At 40.0% G+C, this 27,480-nt stretch overlaps 1 protein-coding gene across 7 annotated transcripts in view; it reads right to left on the bottom strand.

The window, feature by feature from the left end:
* Positions 1 to 27,480, bottom strand: part of DAB1 (DAB adaptor protein 1) — a 162,954-nt gene that overhangs the window by 50,314 nt on the left and 85,160 nt on the right. For all 7 annotated transcript variants that reach the window (XM_085307980.1, XM_085307976.1, XM_085307978.1 and 4 more), the window contains exons 3-4: positions 10,140 to 10,279; positions 8,123 to 8,221 (exon numbers count right to left, since the gene is read on the bottom strand). In XM_085307980.1, the coding sequence (XP_085164106.1) occupies positions 8,123 to 8,221; positions 10,140 to 10,279 (239 nt within the window). The remainder of the gene's footprint in view (positions 1 to 8,122; positions 8,222 to 10,139; positions 10,280 to 27,480) is intronic.

Here is a 27,480-nt window from a genome sequence, read left to right as displayed (position 1 = left end):
TAGCGTTTTTAAGTCCCCTACTCTGCTATATTCTAATCAGATTTATTTATTACATGTTAGCCAGTGAATGTCATGTAGTATCCCTATTTATATTAGAAAGGCTGGAAACTGTAACAGARTAAGACTCCCAGGTCGGTCAGAGAGATCCTTCACGGGCGGAGCTGCAGGCAAGGCACACAGYGCTCACAAGGCAAAAGACAGGCCACTGGWGTGCAGAATTTGACTTTGTTTTCTTCCAGTAAACTCTTCACTGCTRTTATTTAATATTTTTCTCACTGTAGTCCCTAGAAGTCCTCAGCACGGTCCAAGATTCAACTGAGCTGAACAAACGAACGATGAAGGTTGCTACGACTCCTTCAAAGTGGATGAAGGGTAAAGAGAGCCATGGGAACTTGGAAACAAAACTAGTTGGAATACGGTGGACACAAGAGGGAACACAGATTCAGCATGGGAATGCACTGCTATTTTGACATGATCAAAAGAATAAGCTGAGACAGCAACACTGGCAGTCACGATGGATATCACAACTAAAAATCGCATCTGCCAAGGGTAGAGAAAAGGATAACAACTGTGACACAAGATAGAAGAGGTAGGATTGAGWATGAAGTGTAAGCAAGATGATAAAGGCCATACTGCAGAGTTCTYGAAGAGAATCTGCAAGCTCTGGAGTTAGATGTGACAATCTAAAACCAAGGTTGAGTCGCTGAGTTTACAGGGTTGAATAATAGATGATGCTGGTATTTTCCACTACAGCACTCGCAGAAAGAGGTCAGAGAAACACCTCTGGGAGTCAAGATTACGAGGCTGGTTTTAGTTACATGAAGCTTGAACTGATGGCTAAATGTGCAAAGAGAATGCTGGAAAGACAGGTCAGGATTTTAACAGGAGGAGACAGCGCTGGGATCATTTGGTTTGACACAGCAGCCAAATCTATATTTGCAAATGAAGTGATTTTTGTTAAAAGCACAGCAGGAGAAGCACTCAGGAAATTCTAGATGAAAACTGAAGAGGAGAAAAAGAAATAACCAACACAGGAGTAAAATCACAAAATGAGAGTCAAGGAAGCCAGAAGGATAGGACTTCATTCAAAATCAGCAGATAAGCTAAAGATGCTAGCAGAGCACTGGACCTAAGATCAACCCTGAGGAGGCCAACAGAAGCATGAGGAAGTTCAAAGAAATAAAAGGGATTAAAAAAAAAAAAAAAAAAAAACACATCTCTTCTGGGTGATCAGGGCCTAGAGCTAGAGAACTCCACCCAGGGACCGTTCACTATTTCTGAATGACACCATGCTCTGGCAAACACAAAAATTCAGTAAATTAATCATACCATCTCTGCTGCTCACTGCAGAGCAAGTATGAAGCAGATAAAATGATTTCCTCTTTTATTTCTATTTTTAAATAGTCAGATACGCTCAGTTACAGAGACTTGACAGTTTGACATTTCATCTGCTCCAGCACACGTGCTTCACGGAATAACTACAGCTCCATAACGGTACCTTGATTTCTGGTCAAAGATGCCAGAACCAACAGATTTCCAGTAAAGGCAAGAAATACCTTTGGTACATTTCATCTCTCGTGTCAATAATGAGAATTTTAATCTTGCTAAAATTTTGTTTCAGCCAATTTTAGCTGTCCCATTCATCTATCAGCATAATTAACACCATCACTCGCATCCAGTGGAAAAGATCAGAAAATACTGAGGTTATCAGCACATAATTGATAAAGTCTCTCATCAACCTGAAAACGCTTTACAGAAGCCACAGCAACAACTTTGAAAATCTGTGCAGCGCAAGGTCAAGAGAGCTTAAAAGGTCAGGAAGATGGACAAGATGCAAAAATCCACAACAGCCATGGGGTCATACCRCACCCAGGACATCGAGTCACTGCAGCAGAACAATTTGAGGCCAGCAGAATTACTTACTCGTTATGGGTGTGCTTATTTGGACGCACTCAACAGCAGAAGCAGAAGCGTGTCTTCTGTTCGGCGTCTGAGTGCAGCCACCAGCTCTGTGGCCAGAGTGGAGAGACAAGTGGCATTTTTGGTAGGAAACACTCCAGTCTGGGCACCCTTCTACGGGACAGGGGGCTACTGCTCACTGAGTAACACTTTGCCAGGTAGATAAACCCAGTTCTGCCTGAGAGTCACATAATCCTCCTCCAAGATAATGAAAGTTAAATTAAGGGATATAAAAGAAGAATGAGACTAGTTTATATAATAAATAATGAAAATGAAACTCTTGGGATGCTGCATACGACAAAAAACGGGTGAAACCTCTCTGATCTTTGTAGACTGGGTTACAATGCGTATGTTTAGGATATTCCTCACAAATAAACAAGGTACTGATACAGGTCTGTCATGCCTTCTGGATGACTCTGGAATCCAAATAAATATTTCATGCATAACAATAGCTGATATAGAAATATATACTACACTACATTTAGGCGGTTTCTACATCCAAGACCTGACCCAACATCTACTTTCACAGAAGTAATTCTTTCTTAAAACCAAATAATATATTATTGCTTTCAGTGTCTTTTCATTTCTGGATCTTCCATTCAACATGTCTGCTATTTAGAAAGAGCATGAGATAAAAAATATACCTCATTATGTAAATGTAGAAGAAATGTAGAAGAAAATTGTTTCTCAAGTGTTATATTGAATTAATGTATTATTTTTAAATGTTTTTAGAACATAACCTACAATAAACAAGGATTTATTGTTATAAAAATCAACAATGAGACAAAATTATAACCTCTTTCTGGAGACCACATTAGTCATGCACATCTAATGAAGCATTACTAAGCTATCACAGGGAGATAGCCTGATGTGTATGATTAACAAAATAATATTCATAAACAGCTAATGAACAATGATGGTTCTTTAAAAATTTTGCATATCCTGTTATACAAAGAGTGATTTTGGTTTTTTTTTCTGTCTAAGAAACACATTTATCATCAGTCTCCACCCTAAAGAGAATATTTAAGGGCCACAGGCATAGCACAGCGAGCTGCATTTTGCCTTTTACAGACCACGCTCCTAAAAAGATTAAAAGTCGTCTGTGAAAACCRAACAACAACGAGTAAATTTCAGTTTGTCCGGCAGTGAGTCTGAAAGGTGACGTTTCGAGATCTAACCCGCATGTAGGACAAATATGGAAGAACAAATGACCAAAAACTGTTTTCCTACAGCATGCAGCCACAGAACCTCTGAAGCGGTAACAGGTAGAAAAAGGTTGGTTTTAGTAGTAACTTCTGTGGATTTTTTAAAATTAAAAAAACCTATCTTTCTTGCAGGCAATATGTGTATTTGACAGATTGTAGAGAAATACAGTGATGTGACAAACTCTCTAAATAGACAGTAAACAATAATACAAACCACAAATAAATCTCTATGACACAGAAATGACCAAAAGAGTCAAATYTGGAGAGACGGGATAGATGGCAAACAAACGATACAAGGAAAAACAAACAAAAAACAGGACACTTATATGAAAAATAGGGTCAAAACTCATGTACAACGAGCAGTTTCAGGCTACAACAGGAAAACAGCCTGTTATTCAAATTAGTACAATTTGGATTATATAGCTAATGTTGGGACATTAAGAACAGAATGATGAACAATTTGTGTAGAGGGATGACATCCTTTTATTTTCCCTTTCCCAAGTACAATGGTAAAACCCAGATTAAATCTATTGCTGCTGAAGTTTCAGTGAATTTTTCCTACACTGTCATCAATTTTTGAAGGATTTTTTTTTTCTTCTTTTTCTTGACAGAAGAACGTGGAACATATTCTAAATGCTATTTTTGCCATCTGGGCAGGCACCTCCAGAAGAAGAGCTACTCCATATACGCAGGATACGCAGACTAAAGACTTACAGGGCGCACTCTGCTAAGCAGCTCTCTTACTGTCACTTTCTCAATACATYGAGAAGTTTCTGAAAAGTGGTATGAAGGGACACGCTTGGATTAGTCTATGGAATAGAAAAATAAAAGTATTATTACTATTATTCATAAAATTTCTGCTTGCAGTCCTATAGCTGCATTAAGTTGTCTTGTATAAACAGTGCAAAAACATAGCAAATCCTTATTGTGGTTTCCTTGGTGGGATAAATTCTTCTCAAATGTTGTTTAATCGTCAGCTTACCCTCCTCTCTAGAAAAAAAATACTTAAAAGACAGAATTCCTTATTGCTGGAATAGTAACATTATTAAAATCAATAATCTTTGATGAATATTAGGTCTGAACTACAGAAAGACAGCTATAAAGCACTGGGAAAAAAAACCGTATGTATAATTTCCAGTAGTAACTGAACTACAGCCCTTCATCTGTAATGAAGTTTGGAGCAGTTCCTCTAAATCATTTGCATGTCAGCTATGACACTGCCAATTTTAAAAAAATGCTGGTTTTGAGCTACAAATTGATTTTTTATTGTAATAAATTAAAATCCAATATTAGCCTACAAGATATGAAACRTACAGAAGTCTACATTTTTTTCAGAATATTTTTTGTTGCTCATARCACATCAGCACACGATAGCAATAGCTGAATATCCTTTCTTGATTTTTATAATTAAGAGAAGTAAATAATCTTTCCAAACCTTACACGAGCACTGCAGTCCAAAAGACCTCTTTGGGAAACCCAAAGCTGTGGAACCACAGCAGAGGGAAAAAGCCTTGGGAGGTAGTAGGGGGGAAAGCAAATGCAAGATTACCCAAGACGTTCCTGTGTGTCCTATTAGAGATATATTTTGCTTCTTGTTGCACAAATCTGAGTATCTCCAAACTTTATAATCTCCTAAGGTTCACATGGATAACAGAGCACCTGCGTGAGTAAATTACAATCTCTGTGCAGTCACGTTCCCTTTCTTTGCATCMAAAAAGTAAGGCTGAGCAATCGTATGTCTCCAGTTGTGCCAGTATGTAGGATTTCCCCTTAGAAAGGCTTGTTGCCTCTCAGTCGAGAATGGATTTACAGGTGTCCTGCATCATTAACACACACAGAGGTTCAAAAAGCAAAGCAAAGCTGCTGCTGTCTATGCACAGCCTGTTGCTGAAGTTGCTGACGTGTTTCAGATGTTGAAACTGCATGTGGCTACCAGCAGGACCTGGAAAGACAGCAGGCAACTGCAGGCTGGCAAAGCAGGGACAGACTGGATGAGAGACAGAAGGGAACGGACACAGATGAAAGTGAATGGGATTAGGATACGGGATCCTSGGAAATGAAACCAAGGCTTGCTGGCCTCAGAGGTCAGATGAGAAGCCCRACAAGTAGCATTTCAGAGCGACTACTAGGAGAACTGGTCAGGATGTGAAACTGGGTTTGAGACAGGAGYGACTTCGGTTGAAGAGAAAGCAGAAGGGATTGCGACTGTGAGGAACAGGCTGAAGAAGCAACGTACAGCAACCTCAAAAGCTAGAAACTGAAAGAACAATTCTCCTGCCTCAGAAATCCCTGAGAAACCTGRTGGTGAAAGTGCCCCATATCCCTTTTGTCCCCATTCTGGGAACAAACCAATACCCCTGTCCATCACCCCAGTAGCYCAGGGGGCCGATGTCTGGAAAGCAAACTTGCCAGCAGCTTCCAATCCAGGCCTCAGTGAGTGAGCAACGGGGATACAATAAGGGTGACAGAGATACGGCAGGTTAGAGTACAGGGTGTCCGAGTGATAAAACGAAGGCAGCTTGTTCCTACGACCCTATCTGGCTAGCTGCAAATAGGGGAGTGGGCAACATATTGCAGAAAACACATCTTGGTCAASTTTCTTTATTTTTATTTCTAAACATAGTCCCTTTCCTCAGTGAGATGTTATAAAACTAAACCCATTAATGTCTGCAAAACATTCACAGATGAGTGCCACAAACAAGTCTGTCTCTCTTTCTCCCTTTTTATTTTCTAGAGACAAGCCCAAGAGGAAATTACCAATTCTGTTGTCTCAGTGTGACATGTATACTGCAGAGTAATGCATTAGGCTGCACACTGAAGAAAACAAAATATTAATATATGCTTCATCAAGTGAACGCTCTATGCGGTGCACTGAATGAAGATGGTAGTCTCTGGCAAAAAACATAYATCATCATGTAATTAAATAATATCATAACGTCTGTGCACTAGAGGACTCGATCAAGATTGCACAGGCAAAGCTTATCTGATACTTCCGATCTTCTGAGTACAGGATATAACCTCATACAAAAGCACTATTTCAAAGAAGATTGTTGAATGCTTTACACGTGCTGTACACAACACTTTCCAAACAAGCTTTTCATTAATAACTACTTGTATTATGTATCAGTGAGCTCAATGACATTGATTTTCTAATGGTATAAATTAACTGGCAAAGATAATTTCATCTATCATCAGTAGAGTTTTATTTCTGGCATCATGTTAAATAGTCCATATTTCAAAAGATTAAATCAAGAACCTTTTAAAATTCAAGGCAGAGCTTAAACTGCTGTAAAATATCTCCTTAATTAGGATTAAAGCAGTTTGTGTGTTGTATCTTTGTATCTAAGTAGCTAATGCTTTGCTTATGTTTCTTTTAGAGCAGTTTAAAAATATCACACAYCATAACACTACGGCAAAAACTGTGTAAGATATGGAAATCCCCTGCAATTTCCTCTACCAGACGCTGCTAGGCAAGATGCTGCTTGACAATCTCAAACAACAACCTCAGACTTATATATATCTTTYATCTCCTTCTCTGTACAACAAACATTTTCTGCCACTGTTCACACTTTCACTTTTCACATACTTTTTCACTTTTTCAAACTTTTTGTATTTCTGGAAAATATGAAAGCTCTGTTTTTTATGGTTACTGCATACCTGACAAAAGACTATTCTCTCACAGGAGTATAGTGTATGAAGGTGACCATGATTGTGTTGATCTGGAATTATGGACATGACAGAAATTCTTAAGATCTCCCTGGGACATCTTCAAGGCAACTCCAGCTAAGCACATGCAGCTCCTGGGAGCTCCCCAGCTTCTACTGCCCATCCTCCTCTTCCTCTCATGCTTCAACAGGAAAAAAAAGCTCTTTCCTCCTGCTTGCCCACAGCTCCCTATTCCTGCTTGTTTTCTTCCCCTTAGCTTCCCATGACACAGGAGATCTGATCCAAGGCAATCCTAGCCTCTGGTCCCAACTCTAACCCCTTTGTCATTAGACTCTCAAAATTCATTTGACCTGTACTCCTGAGGAGTCTGAAGCAGCATCCAGAGGACTGGTGCAACTGGGCCCAGGCTGAATGAGAAAATCCATACCCGCACAGATACCAATCCGTAACACTGACTGCTAAAGTCTTCAGYGACCAGTGGGCTGATATTTCCATAGAGCAATTTTGTGATCTTGCAGAGGGAGAATAAATCCCTTCCTGCTGCTTCCTATAGATACTGAGTCATTCCTCATCACCATGCTCCTCCAGCCAGACACTGACACCAAAGGTATCGCTGCATGGTTACAGTGGGATTCAAAGCCTGATCCAGCCCCTAGGTCTGGTAATCAATATGCCTTTTCATTTTATAAAATATGGCTAATTCTTCTCAGCTTCCCCRGAGAGAATCTCTGCTTCTCAGTGGGGAACACAATTATTAACAAAAATGTCAAGTAGGACCAAACAGTAAGGAGGACACACAATACCCTCTTGGTAATCAGCATAAGAATAGGAAAGGAAACTGGTGGTTCTTCTTGCATGATACCTTAGATATTTTCAAAACAAGATAATTTAGGAATACAAGCAACTAAACAATACATTTCCCTGAACTGTGTTAAATTCTTAGTGCCAAATAGCCGCTTTTCCCTCCTGCGATGACATCAATTTTATCAGTTCCAACTCTGGACTCAAGAGCTGTGAGTGCTTATGCATATATGCAGCATTTGCGTACTCAAGTAAATGGTTCTACAGAGGTATCCGGCACAAGGCTCCACAATAAACCACATCCCCATGCTACACTTTACACCTTAGTCACCTAATAGCTTGCTCTGATATATGATAACCCTTTATGAAGCTTGTCAGATGTTTTATGTGCGYTTACGCTAGTGAGATATTACTGCCCAGCTAGGAAAAGCTTTTAAAGGAACATCCGTGAGAGATTCAATTTTGCTCCATCACATGATTATTTTACTTACCCCTGTCTTTTCATCGAAGATTTTGATACCTCCAAAGGAAACAGTTAGGAAGATTTTTTGTTTATGTTCTCCTTTCGAACGAGCTGCAGCAACAATTCCCTATTGAAACAAAATGCTGGTTTCATTACTCTCTTAGGTTTTTCTTTTTTTTCTTTTTTTTCTCTTTTCTTACTGATAGGTGCCCACAGTAGCAGAGCACAAAGATTTCCTTGAGGAGAATTCATCACTTTTCCAAGAAAAGCCCTCTCTTACTTCTGTCTTTCCCCCCTCCACACACACACACACGTGGTTTTTTTTTTTCCTTCCTTCAAGGTACCACAGTTCTTTATGCTATCCAAAAATCAGTTGAAAAGTGCTCTCACTTCCAGTCCCTGAACTAGCTAATCCTCCRTGAAATTTGTTTTCATGGAAGCTGAAGGTCATTCCTAACACATTTTTTTTTCCAGTTGTAAGCTGTTTYGTTTTTTAAAAAAACAAGTAGTACAGGAAAAAAAATCCAATAACTTTAGCTTACTTCACAGAGTGCACTTACCTGGAATACACCAAATAGGAATTAAGTTTTTTTTAAGCTATTCTTTGCAGAATCACACTACAACTCTACAGAAAATAACTGGTAGAGAGGGTTAGTTGTTTAAGTAAGTTAACTTGCTGATATGTTCAAAAGTTATCCTTCCAAAGCATAACCCTAAGAGTAACTCCTATTTCTACCCTCTCAGGAAYCTGGCTGCCCTGATCAATAACACTGTACTAAGAACAAATATAATTGAACCAGTAAATAAAAATATTTAGCCTATATCTGGTGCTCTGTAGATCTTCAAAATATTTTAACAACTACTAACTTATTTTTTAAGACCGTCAAGAGATCACGGACAAAAAAAGGACACAGACACAAAAATTAAAGAGGAAAACAAAAATCAAGTGATTTGTCCAAAGACACCCCAAAATCTTATCCCTGGTGTTAAAACTTAGGTTGTAGACTCTAAAAGATCCTGCTGCCTTATAGTCAMACATGAATTTCTGAGGGTCTCTGCCCTTAAAAGTTTCAGCCATCTCACAATAACGTTTAGATAAATCTCCCCTCCCTTCCCCCCCCCCCAAGAGATCAGTAACGGCAAATCCATTGGTATGCTGGTGAGAGGAATGAAAGGAAAACACAGTTACAACGATTGTACAGGGTTTATTCCCTAGACCCAGCTGGCAGCCCTAAAATGCAGACGTGAAGCTAACAGCCAACAAGGCACTTGAGAAAAACACAACATATGCTTCCTCCTCAACCACTCCAGCTCCTCCACATTTCCCAAGGCCACAAAGAGGATGCTGCCAGGAGGGCTCCTTCGCTCTTTGCAGATTGTAAGAAAAGATTCAGCCAGAGAAAGAGGTGCCGTCCAACGTGCTCTAGAGAGTCCATCTTCCTCCTAGTCCTTTCAGACTGCCTGTCTACTCTCTGAGCTCACAGACTAGTCCAAGCCCCCTCTTCAGATCCTCACAGTGTTCTCTGGGTCCAGCTCCTCGTCCCATAACCCATCACTCCTGCCTTTAACGGACGCAGGAAATKCCTCTCTCTGCAAGGAAAACCAGTTCCCCTGACATCTGGCTGCCTACAACCCACACTGCCGCTCGCTCCTCCCTTCCTGTCCTGACAGGAGGTAAGAGTCAAAGGCAAGGCTCTAGCTGATTAGTGCCACCATATAAAATGTTCTGATGCTTTGTTTTTCCTCACAGTAGTTTATCTTCTCTTTTGCCTAATAAAATTTTTCAATTTATGGATGCGTTGTTTGTAATTTGTGGACAAACTGCCATTGTGTCTATCACGAGTAACTACTGAGCTCTGAGATGATGTATTAAAATTAAACCGGGATAAGCAAGACCAGCCAGGAGCCTGTGTAAAATTGACCAATTTCAATACATAATTAACCAGCGTGTGACTCAGCTTCCTGAAAGCGGAGCAAGTAGGAGTTCAAGCCAAAACCCTCCCCCTTTGACTCCATACTATTAACCATTAAAAGTTGCACCGTACCTTGAGCTTCATCATGGAATCTTGGCATAACTTGTCTCCTCGGGCAGCAGAAACCTCATCGATCCCAATCAGCTTGGCCTTGTATCGGACACCGTCACCTTTAAACCTCTTTATTAAAGTGGCTTCACTGCGATCCTGACCTGCAAAGACAGAAGGAACGCAGTGTAGTTTGCATGAAGGCAAAGGAAAATAAATGAGCAAGTGTTCGCAGTCAAGTTTCAAATTGGATCCAACTTCGAGCTAAACACCTACGCATGTGAGAATTTAAATAAAATTAGACCAAATTTACTAGTTCAATAAAACCTTTTGACCTTACTTCCTCGCAAGAATTCACAGGGGAATTGTTACCATACAGAATCTTCCGCATGAAATTTGCACAGCAATTAGGTTTACAGAAAAAAGAGATAAGCCTGAACCAGACCTCATGGATCTGAAAACTTCTGATCTGTACGGGTTATTTTAATCCCCCTACACTTGAGAATTCTTCGTTTTGCATACAAAACTAATAGAAATACGCTGCTATTTCCTTGCATACTGACTTATCTAACCACATCAGCAATATTTACGCTGTTACCATTTGAATAATGAAAAAGCAAATTGTTACTTGCCTGCAGACTACTACTGTTCTATAAAGAAAAAAAAACACAAAAAAAACCCCACAAAAAACCCCATACACGTTAAATACTGTCCCCTTGCACTATTCCTTCTGTTTATAGGCATCTACAGAAACAACGTAAGTAGGAATGTCAGCTCTCACAGGCTCACCCCGAGAAGCTAATAAATGGCACGARATGTTCCTTAATAAAAAAGCGATGATTGGGTAAGGTAGCAGAGTACCAATAGGGCCAACATTCATAAATTATAAAGCTCAGGCTAGACCAAACCACGGAGCGGCAGCGATGCCACTGCAATCCGTGAGGGACAGCTTTGCCAGAAAACCTGTGGAGAGACGACCACCTAATGTCTTGTTTTTCCCCGAATACCTGCAGGAGAGTTTATTCTGTGTCTTAGCTCAAAGAAATACATTAGTTAGGGAATCAGCCTTTCTAAAATTGATTTAGGGTGAGCTCTGCAGCTGTCTCTGGAATTTCTTGCTAGGATCTCAAAAAATAGTAGTAAACCATAAATACTTGCAAACACATAAGCAAACAAATAACATGAGGGCATGAGCAAGCAAACCAAAAGGTGAGATCCTAAAGAATCTGAAGTCTCCAGGCCCCAACCRAGTCCACCAACTAAAAACTGGCATAACAAAACAAAAAGCCAGCTCCGCACTAAACAGCTACTAGCCTAAAAGCATATACTATTTCTGTTCACAGGAGAAAACGTGGAAAGTAGTAACAAGTGGACACATGCCACTTCTTCCCCAAAGATCATGGGMGCCAAATCCGATGCACAGAAAGCAGGACCCTGCCACAAACTATGTGATCTGAGAACTGGGTTTCAGACAGAAAAACAATGCAGAAAAAAATGGTATATTGTAGGAAGAGAAAAGGAAAATAAGAACAATTCTAAGTAGTAGGAGGGGTGATTAATACAACTGAGTTTAGATCTGAACTGGGGCTTTCCCCAGACCAAAGKGACTTTGAAAATGAGGTTTTGATTCACCAAAAGCCCGAAGGGGCTTGAAGCACAAAGATGCCACCTCCAGCTCAGGAAGCACATATCCACCCCATGTCCAGCTCTACTTCCACAGAAAAATTCAAATGACAACTCCAAGTTCGGCCATCTTAAAGGAAGAAGCAGCTGCTCAGATCGAGCTGAAACTGCATCACTTGACTAACTGTCCAGCCACAGACCCACGTTGCTAAAATCCGTATTATTAATACCTAGGAGTTCCAGTCACAGATTTTGCTCTATTCTACYGGGAATCGTAAAAACTGAACAAAAAGCTAGAACCTGCTGTAAATTAACTGTAGGTAAGCCTCGAGTGTAAAACATCTGTGTTTGAGAATTCRGGCCCAAATTTTCTCCAAAACTCATTCCCACTTGAAAAATTAGATTTAAGTTCAGAAAAATACCTTTGACAGGAGCAACAAATAAATAAAATCTGCTGCTGTGCAGCTAGTTTTGTTAAGAAGTAGAGAAAGTTTTGAGGGAAATTGTGTTTTGCATTTCTATTAGTCAGATCTTTTTCTGTGTCAGTCTTTGGGTCAACTTAGCTAGGCGTTACACAACACGCACCGAGTCCATCTATCAGCTCTGTTCAAAACTACGGGATTTATATTTTTACTTTACATTTTTRTATTTTATTTCCTTATGGGAAAAACTGGACAACATATACGAACAGCAAAAGAGCACTTCCAAATGTAATTTGCCGGGCTCTCCGTCACTCAGGAGTACAGTATATTCCATACTGTGAACTAATGATGGACTAAATTTATGATAAAAGGTAGAGCTATTTTAAGCTTATTAGCTTGAAGTGTGGTCTTCAAGTGTGTCTGAGCACAAAAATACTATTTCTTCCAGCAGAAMATATCAGCTCAAAGCAATGTTTGTAATGCCCCATTCTAAGGCATTAAAAATCTGGCAGTGGCAGCGAAGCAAGGGTGGAATAGCTCAGCAGCCCACCGCCAGCCCGCTCCTCTCCTTAGGTCTCACCTCCGCTCTCACAACAGGAATTAAAACAGAGGGTCACAACTTCCTGATCTTGCGTGATATTTGAAAACAATTTAAAAAAGCAAAGRAAAAAAAAGACACACAYKTGATAAGWCAGAAAYACTAAGTAATGCTAGTGTCATTCCCTAGGGAAATGCTAAGGCAGATGTTGGCACTGTCAGCTAAAAGCAATACGGAAACATTTTCCTCTTCAAGCCCCTGGAGCAGGACAGGAGGGAGAACATCTGGATACACAACAAAGTACAACTGTATCAGTGGACTTTTACATATGTCTTTTATACTTGCAAAGACGTCCTGTTGATTTGCAGTAAAGAAAAAACAATTCAAATAGCTTTCCTGCCAACAATTTTCAACCTCACATCTTCATCACTGCACAAAACAGCTGTTAGCTAATAGTAATATTGCTGTGACTCGGAGCATRTAAGTGCTCAAGAGTGCTTCCTGGGTCTCAGTCATGATAACTAACTTCATTCAGTTATTTGAACATTTATACTTACTCCAACCTATGATTTTTTTTTCCCAAATGTAACTAATTTCTCAYGTTCGTAGCCCATTCCAATACAATACGACTGTGCTTGTTTACCTACCAGTCTCTTGTCACTTATGAACCAGATCAAGTGAGATAGTGTTTTGGGGATAAATTACTGGGAAAACTCATCCACCTGAAAATGACRTTTTAAACTGTAGTAGAAACTGCAGATAACTAAAGTCTACGAATTCCTCAATAAAAAACTTAGAGTGCATGTCCCATGAAAAAGTATATTAAATGCACACATACGATACTGCCTTATAAACTGGCCACCTGAAACATTTCCATTTCTCAGCTCTCCTGTCTTGATATATGTTTATACTGTATATCCAAATTTTGGTGCTGTAAGAACTTCCCATCTGCTTGGAAAATTACTGTGTGACACATTCAGAGCATGTTAGATCTRGATAGGAGTGATGCTTCATTTGCACACTGGACACTTATCTGGCAGACAGTCCAGACTGTCATAAAGATCCCACCATTAAAACAAAAAYGTTTTTTTTTAATGACAGTTCTTGAACAAGGTTCCTTCCGTATTTGAAGCTGCATAAATAAAAGATGCTTGGATTATGAGGCTGCAAGTCTTTAAGCTTCAGACMCTAAGCCGCTAAGCCTGAGAGCTGTGCATGTGCCCGAGTTCAAAGCAGGAAAAGTGCTGCTCTGGTGCCTCTTTTTTTCAGTGTGACAAACCAAGTCAATCTCGTCTTCCCTGGAGATCCAGTGACTGTCAGAGGGAGTTCTCAAGGTGCTCCTCCACTCTCCATCGGTCCTTTCTAGCATCTGCTCCACCCTGGCTTTGCAGGAAGAGGACGACTGTCCAGGATGGGGTGCTCTTCCTAGCGTTGGAGCTCAGTTTTGTTTGAAGGATGAGAAGCTGCACTTTGGAGTTTTCACTCTCAGCTTGTCTTCCTCAAACTACAAACGTAACCATAAGGGTAGGAAGGGGCACCTTTACAAATCAGCTGCGAAGATTTAATGGAAAACCGAAGCYTGCTCAAGGTCTTAAATCATTACTAGACCACAATCTACAGCAAAATTAGAAACATGTGCTTAATGACAACTCTTTCTTTCCACACCACATACCTACTAAGATCCTGCTTTAGGATTTCTTGACTGGAAAGGACAAGGCAGATATCAAAGCCCTGCAGGGCAGGTAGCTGACATGTGTCTTAGACCTCCAGCACACCCTGCACACACAGGAATCTGCCAGGGTTCAAATTTTTGTAATAAACTTTTATAAATCTAAAGGACTAATTRATATTTTCCAACAGTTTGCTCTAAAATGCTTTTATAAATCAGTGTTCATAAGCAAACAAATATCAGAAGTGTTTGTAACTCAACCCAAATATTTGAAAATCCAAAATTAAACCAGATTAYCAACAAAGCTAAAAGGGATTGATCTGATTCTCATGCCCCAGGCTGAGAAAAAAAAAATGAAAGAAAAAAGCACACTAACAGTGTTGTACAAATTCAATTTGGAAAGGTGATCATTTTTAATTAGAAAAAGTGTCACTGTTGACACAGGCGAAGAAATGTTTTGTTTGTAGCATATAGATTTGTAATGCTCAGAAGCCCTTAAAATGTAAATATATGAGTAATTATTTTTTCTAATTCTATAGATGTCACTGTTCACCTTTAAGCCATGCATGTTCCAGATGGAGCCACTGCTCCTGAACAAGCAGGAAAACATGACCTTTGCTGCAGAATTAGAACATCGCGTTTGGACTTTTACAGCCTTTTAGGGCAACAGTAAATCCCCAGAGCTGCACGGTGCAATGCGTTCTTCAGTTAGCATCTAAAGTAGAGAGATGATTATCATCATGATCAGGTTTAAGGTATTTTATCTCAGTACAACTCCTGTAGAAGTAATAAACAAGATCTGCTTAGTTTTAGCATGTTCGGTCCATTTTATGCAAGGCCATTTACCTTAATGAGATTCTCTCCAGCAAACCAAACCCAAACTCCCAAGTACTCGCATTCAATCCCAATGGATACTGATGGGTAGCAAGTTCTCAATAAACTGTTATATGGAGTTCTCAATAAACTGTTATATGGATAGCCCAAGTGGAAAATAAGCTATTGCAGGCAATCCAGTGCCGAGCACTTTGCCTGGCAGCAGGAGGCTGGTGCATCCGGGATCCCCAGCCCAAGCAGCAGCCGCTGTAGGATTGCATCGAGCGTGGAGCTGCGTTCACATCATCTGACTCCACCTAACGTTCTTCACTTTGCAAACTGAAGCTCCCTCAAAGTTGAACTGCAAAACATTGTGTACTTTGCTAAGTATTTCAGGAGGACTTACCTTCACGCTTGGGTCAGAAAGTCAGGGATGGCACTTGATTTCAGCTCTTCATCTATCAGAGCACCAAGCATTAGCATGTTAACACTGTATTAACATGCTAACATTTACAGCAAACTCTTTTGGTTCACCCAGGGGATTTGTAAGTGAACGTATTTTATAAATWGAAAAAGAAAATAAAACAAATCATCACAGCAATAAACACAGTGTAGCTTTTTCTGCAGGCTCTTATAATAGACTACGCGTTCTCCACAGAATTTATTCTTCACAGCATCCAGTAATCTAAACCAATAGCCCTGGAAATGGCTATATTCTTTATTTAAATGTGTGAAGCCCTCAGGGCATGATCTGAATTTCTTGACTTTACGACTGTAAAATATATAATGATATTATCACCGAAGTCAATAACATGCTCCTGGCAATCAATTCTCTGAAGAACGATTTACCATTGTCTTTTTTTTTCCTTTTCTTTTTTTTTCCTTTTTTTTTAACTAATCAACTGTAAAAGTTGTATCCCTTATACATTCAAATTATAAATCTGAATTAAAAACTCCTTGTATCTCACAGAGATGGAAAACTATCACACACGCTCTTATAAACAAGCTACATCTTCATGGGAACAATTAGCATTTTTACAGCACCAACACAGTGGAAAATGCAAGATATCGCAGTGCAGAATGACCTCTAAGACAACACACACTGCAGACCAGTGAATTCATGCTAAGTAATAGGTATTTCCCACTAGCTGTGCACATATATGCTCCTATCTCCACACATAAATGCATCCCCGCTTTGTGTATTTTTGCACATRCACCTATACACATAATATATACCTTCATTTGGTAACAATTAACTGAAGAAAATTCACAGTAATTTTAATCAACTACAGATTTCCCCAGGAAAAAAGTTCATAAACAGGTGTTYAAAAGAAAATATTCATGCATAATTATATGCACCTTTTAGTACAGCAGCAACTAAGCAGCAGCTCATGAAGCTCATCAACAGCTCAAACAGGTTGTTCTAGCAGCAGCCTGCCTTCGAAGGCACATTTTTCTCACCGGCTTCGCAGAACTGCAAGTCAGACAGACAGGGCTCAACGCTACCCACCACGCAGAGCTGCTGATCTCGTCAGCAGGACTGCTGCGCCGCGGAGCCACGACTGTTTAAAAACGGCAGTGTAGYATGTTCATACGCTGTTTTAAAACTCAAGAGCTCAAACCCTCCTACTATCTGCTAACCAGTTTTTGAGTTTTTCTGCTAAAGGTAAAAAACGCTGAGTTGCCAGATTGTGTATTTGCCACTAAAGTCTCAGGGAGCAGGACTGCCAAAACCTACTGTGCTGCATCTAGAAATCCAACGTAGAAAAAATAAAATCTTTTTGCTTTCTTAACATAACAGGTTTTTTAGAAAAGAAAACATATAGCATCTTGCAACATATGCGCACACAGTTTAACTTACAGCTTTATCACTAGAGTTCCCCTCTTCTAACAATATTTTTCAAACGAGTTTCTCATGCAGTTAGCTTTCCCCCTCTCCTTCTCCACCTTGGGAAGGTTATTTAAGGATTTAACTTTAAGATCTATAATCATCTCAAATGACCATAGTACATTCACAGCAAGATCTGCTGGCAACAATAATGACCATCATCTAAATGAAGATGCACTTTGAATTTCACACAGTATTTCATCTATGAAGGCAGGTTCCTAGCAATTGGAAAAAAAAAATACCGATACAGTGAAATACAATCTATTTAGGCATTTCCTAACCTTAGAAATCTTAGAGACCTTAGAAAGCACGTTGAAATTCTTAAGGAAATAAAAATCTCCTCTTTATATCAGGTCTTACACAAAACTCTTGGTTATAGTATATGAGTGCAACTTGAATGCAACTGATGCAAGAAGTTTCCTTTTATCTTCTAGCTGGGAAACTCCTAAAGGTCCCCAGCRTCTCTAGAGCAGTACTTTCCGCTTACCCAACTACAACAACTTTTTGTAGAGTCAATAAGCCCCCTACTGGGACCTACTGTATTAACAAAGTGATATTTCCAAGGTACGAGCACACGTACTACATTCTAAGGAGGTGTCCCTATCCATCTTGTATTATGGATAAATGTGAAAACATTACCTCCAATTTTAAAAACAGGTAAGGCTTTCCAGGAAAACTCAATCATCATTCAGACTATCATCTCAGCAGTGTTTCCCAATCGTTCTGTAATACTATTCACTGTAACCTCCAATCGACAGGTTTTATGGTTTCTGGTGTTATTGGCCTGAGAATTACTGTACTCAAAGACACCTAGACATTCCTACCCTTAGAACCAAATYCGTTATAAACCTGAATAAGCTGTTRCTATACTTATTCACGGTCTTTCAACCGGAGCTTTATGAGCAGAGGTATCATTCAGAAGGTGATAGCAATTGCATGTCCCAACTTTTTACCTTAACATTTTGTACCCTACATGTGCTAGYACAAATAAAATGTGCATTTTACTGCCTTTAAAGCAAAACGCTTGCATGGACTTGCAACTGATTAAATTATTTCTTTATGGTGCAAAGAAGTATGTGCACCTACGACAAGAGAACAAGTCAATTATTTACAGAAAYGGCTCCAATACGAAACAATATTTGATGAAAGTCTTGGACGAATCTCAGTGATAGAGAGCCGAGGGTAAGCGCATCAGAGACGACAGCGATTGAGCACGTAGGTTCCCTGGGCAGGTGACAAAGCACACGCTTTGGTTTTAGCCAGAAGGCTCACAGATCAATTTTATTTTCTTAGATAGACTTTGAGATGACAGTATATGGTCACATTCTCAGRCACAGAAATGACCAGAAGCTGGATGTAATTAAACTTCCTTCCAGCCTCTGTACCATACAACTCTTCATAAATCTTTGAAAGACATTTTGTAAGGCGCCTTTTACAAACAGGAAGAGTTAAAATCTCAAATTCTACACCAATTTAAACTCAAACAAGGCRCTGCAACAAGACTTCATTTGGAGATACAAGCCTTGCTCAGCAAGCCCTAGGGTACTACCCAAAGTGAAATGGGGAAAACTCAGTGGTCCACTTTCTGCTGCAAGATTAAGAGATTAAGAATAAAAATTACRTTTTCTGTACAACTAGAGGGGAAGGAAAGGGACACAAAATTRTAGATTTTCTTCTTTAAAAGACAGAAGATATTTCAGTAAACTGTGTTTCTCTGAGTGTTTCAAAGCTGGGATAAATCAAGTAGACATCAACACGTCGCGTAAATACACCACTAGGGAAAACAGAGCCGCTCATTTCTTACTTGCTTGTCTGGATGCCAGTATCAAATTGGGTGTTTCAGGGACTGAACCACTAATGAAAGGAGACTGGAAACTTTAGCCTCAGCTTTGTATTTTTGCGATTGATTTTACAGTGATCCTTAACTGCTTTTAATATGCGCACAGGCAATTTGGAAGATGCTTGATAAAAGCCCCGACACACTAGGAACAGAGGGGCGCGTTAAGGCTGCCCGACTACGCCTACGCAGCCCGCAACGAAGCCCAAAAGGGACAGTCCTGCGGCTTCTCCAATGCCGAGGAAACTTTGGGCCCCGCAATGCTAGCAGAGCTCAGCTCCTGCCGAAAACCAGCGTAGAGGTCTGGCAGAGCAGCAAGGAGAGGCAGGGCAAATGCTGCTGCTACATTACCCAAGGAAGTGCCAGTTCCCAACCAAATTCTGAAGCAGCTGGAGAAGAGGAAAGTGGGTTAGAAGTGCCCTTCCTGCCCAACTCCGCTGCAGCGCTGGAAGTCAGCTTGAAACTGCAGAAAAACTAGCAGAAGAAAGAAAAATCACTTAAGGATAGGCATCTGTGTATGTTGGTGTGTGAACAGGCAACGAAATCTGCAGAGCTGCTGATTTTCCCCAACTCCATTAAGTCTTATGAGAACTAAAGGTGCTCAGAACTTACAAAAAAAAAAAAAAAAATCAAGCTGCTTTTATCTATTGACCTATATCTTGCTTTAGGTATGCAATTTTCAAAAACTATTTTAATCAAACTAACTAAACCAGTACATAGACATGCATGCACACACTCATACACAGCGCCCCAAAGTCACGTCAGGTTCAAAATTTACACTTGAAAGCRTTCAAATGTATTCCAGTGATGAGTCTATCAAATAATTTATATTATTTTACATATAAAGAAAGAAAGAGGGAGGGCAGGGGCCAGGGGGTGCAATGATCAGTTCACTTCATACAAACGCCAAATTCTTGCGCTMCCTCAAGAGAAATGTTAATTCTCGGGGGTCATGAAAAGATCAAGTTAAGAAAGGGTTATGCCCTCATCAGCATTCACAACTTTCCCACGTGTTCAACAAGAGGAAAAAAAAATCTTTCTGTTCAAGGTAACTAATTACATACGCCRAAGTCAAAGAAAAGAGCTAAACCGGGAGGACATCGCTGCTCACTGATCTACGCTTTTCCCTCTTTTGTCAGCAGCAGCATCAGCGCCGTGCACGGCGCAGCAAACCGGAGGACAGCATCGCCGGTGCCGGGGCCGCGGCGCGGCTGCAACTTTTCCCCTTGAGCCTCTGCCAGCGCGGAACTCGGGAGGGAATTAGTTACGAGCTCACCCTTACAAAAGCCGTTCCCACGCACAAATAGGAGAACAGAAAGGACGTGTTAAAACCACAAAGTAAACAGATCTGTAGAAATTATTCTATGATCACTTTAATTCAGCAAGGAAAGCAGCTGCTACTTATTTTCCACGGGCAGACGGAAATACCAGCATTCACCACACGGCAGWCAACGCCAAATCAAAGTGCTGTTTCCCCGTCAAAATCGTTCACRTTTTGCAACCCAATGTTTCAGGAAGAAAATTATTTTCGTTTTGGCCTCCCACTGCCTCCCAACATCAGAGAATGTCTCTCCCTGTTGGAAAAACAATGGGAGGCCAAGAGGAAAGCGGCTTTTTTCCCAAGACTTTGGGCTGAAAATAAAAACGCCGACAATTTCAAAATTACAACAGTGGCAAAGTGCTTCTTTCAATCTGTTCCTTTCATTTCTGCCTCCTGCTGCCGTTGCTATTGTCAAAGCGGCAGCAGGAGGCAAAAATGAAAAGACGACTGCCGGCTACCGCCCTTGGGCAAGACGTTAATAAGCAGCCAAACACCCCGGGGCCGTAAAGCGTTCCAGCGGTACGAGACCCGGGTTTGTGCATCCCGCGCGCGTGTGCGTGTCATTCCACAGAGAATCAGCAAACCAAAATAACTACTCTATTTTCAGAATTACATCACTCCCACTGGCCAAAGCGTTTGGGGAGCTACGCAGGAAATTAAAAGATAAACAAAACGGTGCTAGAAAAACAATAAAATACAAAAAATCCCACCAAACCACCAGATAGGTCCACTTCAAGTAGAGGGATTGGAAGGAAAGGAAATGACTTCACTGAGAAATATCTGAGTTATTTTTTCAAGGTACTAGCCAAACGGATCTAGTTGTAAGGGCACAAAGGACCCGGCTTCTCCGCCGAGCTAACATATAACATTTGAATCCTTCGTAGTCTGTTGGCACGTGAGTGGAAACGGTCAAAGACCAAAGCCAACCGCAATTTTTACAGCTAAACATTTTAACAAACTTCCAAAGGCACCTGAAGACCAGTTTAGGACTTCAAGGCTATTCAGCTAAAGGATGCTAGGAAGGTATCACAGGACCAGAAACAAATCGCTAACAAACTTCTTTCCAAACTCCCAGCAAGCGAGAGAATAGCTTTTGAAAAGATACCTATAACAAATCCAGCCCCCAAAAGTCAGTTCTGTCTCTTGCACTTTGGTGAAGTTTCCAAGGAACCCAGGTGGCCCAAGCGCAAATCAGAACCCTCCAAACATGAATAATTTAAAAACATCACCCTTCACTACCCTCGAAGATGAGCCTACCAATAAAGCTTAGCATGAAGGAGGAGGAGGAGCTAGGTTTCCTGCAATCATGTCTCAGGTTTTCCTGCAATTCAGAGAAAGGATTAGGAGCAACTGAAAGGCAGAAGACACCAGCTTGAGTTCCAAACCACAGACATGACTGTATACACATTTTTACTACCATTTTTATAATAAAAGTTCATTACAGGAGAATTAAACCAGCTTCCTTTGAAGCAATTGGGGGGAAAAAAATGTAGGAACAAAAGTTCACTTCATCTCAAAAGTTCTTTGAAAAACAAAGACATCAACTGGGATGTGAAAAAAGGGAGTCAGTGAAGTTGGAGATATTCTTCTTTCCATGAATTAAAGAGGGGAGGCTCTTCTTCACTGAAATCAGGCCAAGATGAAGTTACCTTTCATCCATAAAAAAGCAAAAATAACAGTATTTAACCAAAAAAGCAYTGCTTTTTATTGTGCTAAAGTTGAACGACAAAAATAATCTGAAAACTATACTGTGTGCAACACTCACATAAATTGCCCAGCTTTCTCAAGTAATAAAGGAAGATTATTTCCAAAAAATTCCATATGGAATCCAAAGGAGGAGACGACTCTCTTATTCTTAAGTCACATATCTTTATCTTTACTGACTCACCTGCATAAAATCTTGGACATATTACTTTAAAGACATGCAGATAAAAATCAGTCTGCTGGAATCAACACAGGCATGAACAACAGCTTCAGGGGAAAAAGCAGAATCTATTTATAGTATTAAAACATTACCAGACAGACTCTCAAACCATTACCACTCCTCACGCAGTTTTACTTATCCTCTAAAGAGTATAAGACTGTCTACTTGGTGTGATAYTGTAGTTATCTGGTAGCTGGTATCACTGAGCCTTTTTTGCTATTTTTGCCAATAAYAGTTTTTTACAAGACCACACTGAAAATGTTCATCCAATGATACACAATTTCTCTTTTGGATTTCTCTCTGGAGCCCTATACACAGACAGCTTGTATCCCAATGCCTTCGCCATAATTTGCCCATAACTTACTCATTTACAAGCAAAATTGTCCATGTCTAATCTCTGCGAAAAAAAAAAACAGTCTAATAATTTAATGTTGGTATGCAGCTTAGTGTATTATAAGAGAGGGCATTGCTATGCCAGGTTAGTGTGCTATTAGCTAGGGGATTCTCGAGCATCTGTCATGCAAAGTAGGTCAATTCCTAGCCATATAATTCTGATTATGTCAAAATATTTATTCATGAGTTTCCTAATTCAACRTACTTCAAATAAGCCATATTTATGTAACAAAAATTACATCTAAATTACRGTTGCTAACAACTGGGTTATCTCAGCTTCAAACATACTAGCAATCCAGAGAGATCGATAACGTCTCTCCCTTACAACGTACTCTGTATTAGTAGAATTGTTTTTATTTCCCCTTTGCCATTATTTTTAGGCAGGTTTCCCACTGAAACAAGGGTTATACAAACCTAGGCTACCTGTGTGTGTGGGAGGAACGTGTGAACCAGTGGAAGCCTCCTACCCTCCCTTCTCGGGTCCTTTCTTCCCTGTATTAAGGCTTGAACATTTTGGCCAATTTCAGTCAAGTCTTATCTATATTATGAACTTTTCACTTCACCAGTCAGGTGAAAGTAAGYGGCCAAATAGAGGAGCGAGCCCCTCGCTAATGGCTTTGCCGAGGGAAAGCTTGTCTTCAGTGAGATCCCAGTACTCTCAGAGAGATCAACTTCAGGACCCAAGAAACCAGGCTGCTGCAGCTCCTCAACTCGTAAGATARCTTTTCATAGAAATTGCGAGATTGCCAGGAGAAAGAAAACATACGCACGCGCAGGAAGTTCTAAGCCCTCCCAGCGAGAAGATGAGGAATAAATGCTGGCCGGAAGATGAATCTGCAAGGAATCCTCCTGCAGTAAAGGGGACACGGCATAGCCCATTACCCAACCAAGGCCATCTGCAACTAGTTCATCGAATAAAGGCTGGAATAAAAAGCAACTTCAAGTTWTCAGTGTTACCACAGGAAAAAGAAAGGTCTCCAGAATCACACCCGGATTTTCATTCCATTGTACCTTTCTGCAACACTCAGATTATCTGCAGACAGCTGCCTACTTTTACCATTTGTACCACATTACTGATTCCACTTCTGACCAACCATATCCCTGTAAAATTTCCTATAAACTTCAAGATTTGCAGAAGAAAAATCTGTAATTCTCCTTCTCAAGTAGTTGCTGCCCAAGCCTATATTTCATCTCCTATTATATTRCCAGGAGGTACAACTGAAAAATATATAGCAATATACACATTCCTATGGCAAAAAACAATGGATCTGACTCTATTTTACTATATTTTTTTTTGTGTCATTCTAGCAATATATAGATAARTCAAAGCAAGGAGATGCCCACAACAAGATGCAAAAGACATAAAGGTCATGTGTAGGTTCTCCTCCTAGGTCACAGCAAATAATATATATGACTACAGCCTATAGCCTTTTTTGCTTCCAGGTTAGAGAGGAAGGAATAGCTTTAACTTCCCTCAGGTAAAAAGTTGTCCCTGAACAACACAGGAAGAGGCACAAGACTCAAAATCCCTTCATGCTCGTTCACCTCCGTACATTAACAAATCTTCAGGTGGCCTTTAAACAACGACGATAGAAAAGCCGCAGCAGAAAAATCATTAGAGGATGAAACTCCATAATTCATCATGCGTGCAGCAACTTTTATAAGCTTTTAAACAGGAAGACATGTTTCTGGCTGCTATGAAATATTAAGCAGCTGTGTACTGCCCTTGAGAGTTTAGTCCTCATGATATCTACAGGAGGTGCACAACAGAACTAAGTGTGTTACAGCCATCATTGCAGTACTTGCCCCAGGTACCACATATGCACACGGTTATGTTTTTTATCACTGATCTTTTTAATCAAAGAAAATAAAAAGAGCACATTAATACTTCTAAATGCTTTCAATTACCAATGTCCTAATATTAATTTTCTAAATGTTCTTCTGCAGGGGTAATCAAACTGCAATCTGTCCCCTTTGTCGGGCGGGTTCTCATGCTCAGATTTAAATGGTATGTTTTATTTCATCTTTAATAGTTTTCCTTAGACCTTTATGGTGGAGTCTGCAGGCATTCAATATAATCTGATTGTTGATTATGTCCGTAGCAATTATTTAACTGCCTACTGGACTGGTTTAAAAGAACATTCACAACAGTGGCTAACAAGAGTAATCTAAGAACTACCATTCAAGAATAATTCTTTTAAAATTTAAATGCCAATTCTTTTCCCCAGCCACCTTCCCACGCAAGACTGCAAAAAACAAAATCTATTTGATATTATAAATATCATCAGTGAGCCTGACACACCAGATGCTGAAAAACACATTTCTACTGCAAGATCTTACTTTTAAAAGAATGATGATACATGAAGAACAACTTCAGTTTTCCAGAAAACCAAACATTAGTACAGCACAAGGAAAGTTACAGCACATGGTTTAAGACAAGGAAAACTCAGTCCTTAGGATCACATTTTGGCAAGCAGGAACTAAAAAATTACACCGGACTCCTCACGCAGACCCTGACAGCGACTTGGCTGGTCTCCACAGCCTGCTCGACTCCGAGCGTACCCACCCATCACACAAAGGAATCTCACGCTCTTTACCTAAAACTACTATACTTAGGAAAATTACTTAGTATTCCTTTTTGGGGTTGACTGTTTCAAATGATTTTGCCATTTCACTATTTCAAAAATTAGGACATAGACACCTGAATGGAACATCCCACAAAACCCCAGCTATTCCAACATTCAAATGAGGTAAATCACACTGCTATGGGAAATCTGATGCCAGCCAAAACTGAAAATAAATTCCTTCCCAAGGCCTGCTCTCTCCCAGAAGGGCTGTTTCTTTGCATACTGTCACCCTGTAGTAACGACGACAGGCTTTAGACGCCAAGGATCCCTCTCCGAGGGGACTCCTCCTGCAGGTACRGTCTTGGAGGATTTAAAGCCGGGAGCACAGCGTTGCCATTTTGCTATCACTGCAAGCATGCTGACCAGCAGGTGCAGTTTCACAAGCTCTAAAGGCTCTCCTCTCCCGCAGTGCAGAGGTGTCTGCCTTTCCCTCTACCCTCTTCTTCTCCCTGCCTCTGCTCCCAGCCCCTCTTCTGCGCCAGCTGTGGGGCTCACTGGATCCCCCTCATCTCAGCTCGCAAACCTAGCAACAAATCACCTTTTGCAATTTTTTCTTTCTGCTGGKTTAGCAAATTGAATCAAATTCTGGAGAAGTGGGAGAAATCAGGCAAGTGCCACAGCATGGTGAAGGTGAACTGCAGGAGCAAACACCCAAAGGAGGGATGCAGAGGAGATGGGTGACCTCCTGCAGTTGGTGTCTGTGAGCTATTGCACTGACTCTCCATATCTCATGCAACATCATCCAGCAATTACATGATTATTAGCCTAGACTGGACTACAGTATTAGCATGTTCCAAGGATTTTGCAAGGTGAGCCAGTAAAACGCACTTCTCGGGTCATACGGAGAGAATTAATGGTTATAGACATTTTTCAATGTCTGCAAGCAGACTAAAAGACTGAGAACTCTCCCTCTCCATTTTTAAAGCATAGTGTGCACATGCCTGTGTGCATGTAAGAACGAACCTTTTTAATGTTTATTTACCTTATAAACATCTAGTCCAGTAATACTTGCATATCAGCTGGAGAAGAAATGCTTGGGTCAGGCCTGAGCTCATCATCCTTATGAAAAATGTGGCTGTAAAGCTCAGCACAGAAGTTAACAATAGCAGACAAAACAAGACTCATTTAATCAGCTATATATTTCTTTGATTACAGCAAACAAAAAAACCAAGATTATATGACAATTTCTAGAGCTTGGTAAACTTCAGCAGTGCCTTATAATGAAGGAGTCCTGGCAAAAAATAAGTGCAGTACAAAGATTTATCATTTTGAGGCTGTATGAACAGTTTCCTTTTTCAGAGATGTATCCTAGCAACTAGTAGAAATGGTTTTAAAAGACAGTTAGACAAAAATATTGTTTGGAAGAAACTGATGCAATTGCTAAACCAGTGAGACTGGTAGTCCTGAAGTGGTCTTCCAGCTACTTCTCAACTATGTTTCAAGATGTTCAGAAAAGAAACATCAAGACAAGCAGATGTTTTAAAACTAACATCTGCAGGAACAACTACAAAAGAAATGGATCAGACTTGGCAGAAATGATTCTAAATTATATATTTTCCTGACTGATGTAGGAAGTATCATTGGCTTTCAGTAGAAAAGCCTGCTGGACATGCACCTCATTTACACAGTGGGTACAAGAGGCGCAGTTAAATTTTATCAGATGTTCACTCAATTCCATTGTGAATCATTTAATTTCATTTTTCAGGGAAAAACAGAGAAAAGTGACTTGTATCATAATGTATAGACCTTGATTAAATGTCTAATCCATAATTCAACAGAGATTTTGCTGACATAACCAGCAATGAGAAAGGTTCATAAAATCTATCACGAATACAAAAGGAGCCTAAACTGTATTTCAGGATTAGTATTCAAACTACAACTGCATATACATTATTTGAAATGTGGATAAACTGTGTTTATACCTAAGCAGTCATCTTATAAAAAACTCTAAGAATCCRAAACATGATAGAAGAGGATTTCTGTTCATGAGATGCAAATAGAGAATTCTTCTGTGAACAGTCTGAATTTTACTGTGGAAATGTATTGTRCTTTCCAATTATTGTTTACATGTAGACTACAGTACATGGTATATAGAAAATAATTAACTATCAGGTTGTAAATTCAGATATCGTTGGGTAATTAGCTCACTCACAAATCTTAGCAACTGCATTCAAAAGTGGTTGTAAATGGTAGCAGATGGGCAACAGACTGATTCACAGTTTGGTATTCATGGACTAAGTGAGGAAATCTTGGGGGAAGAGGAAGACTTTAGGCTTTTTTTTTTTTTTTTTTTTTTTTTTTTTTTTTTTT

The sequence above is a fragment of the Rhea americana genome, unplaced genomic scaffold (genome assembly GCF_003343005.1).
Source record: "Rhea americana isolate MKP2758 unplaced genomic scaffold, rheAme1 scaffold_27, whole genome shotgun sequence".
In the NCBI taxonomy this organism is placed as follows: domain Eukaryota; kingdom Metazoa; phylum Chordata; class Aves; order Rheiformes; family Rheidae; genus Rhea; species Rhea americana.
This window is presented reverse-complemented; position numbering and strand designations above follow the sequence as displayed.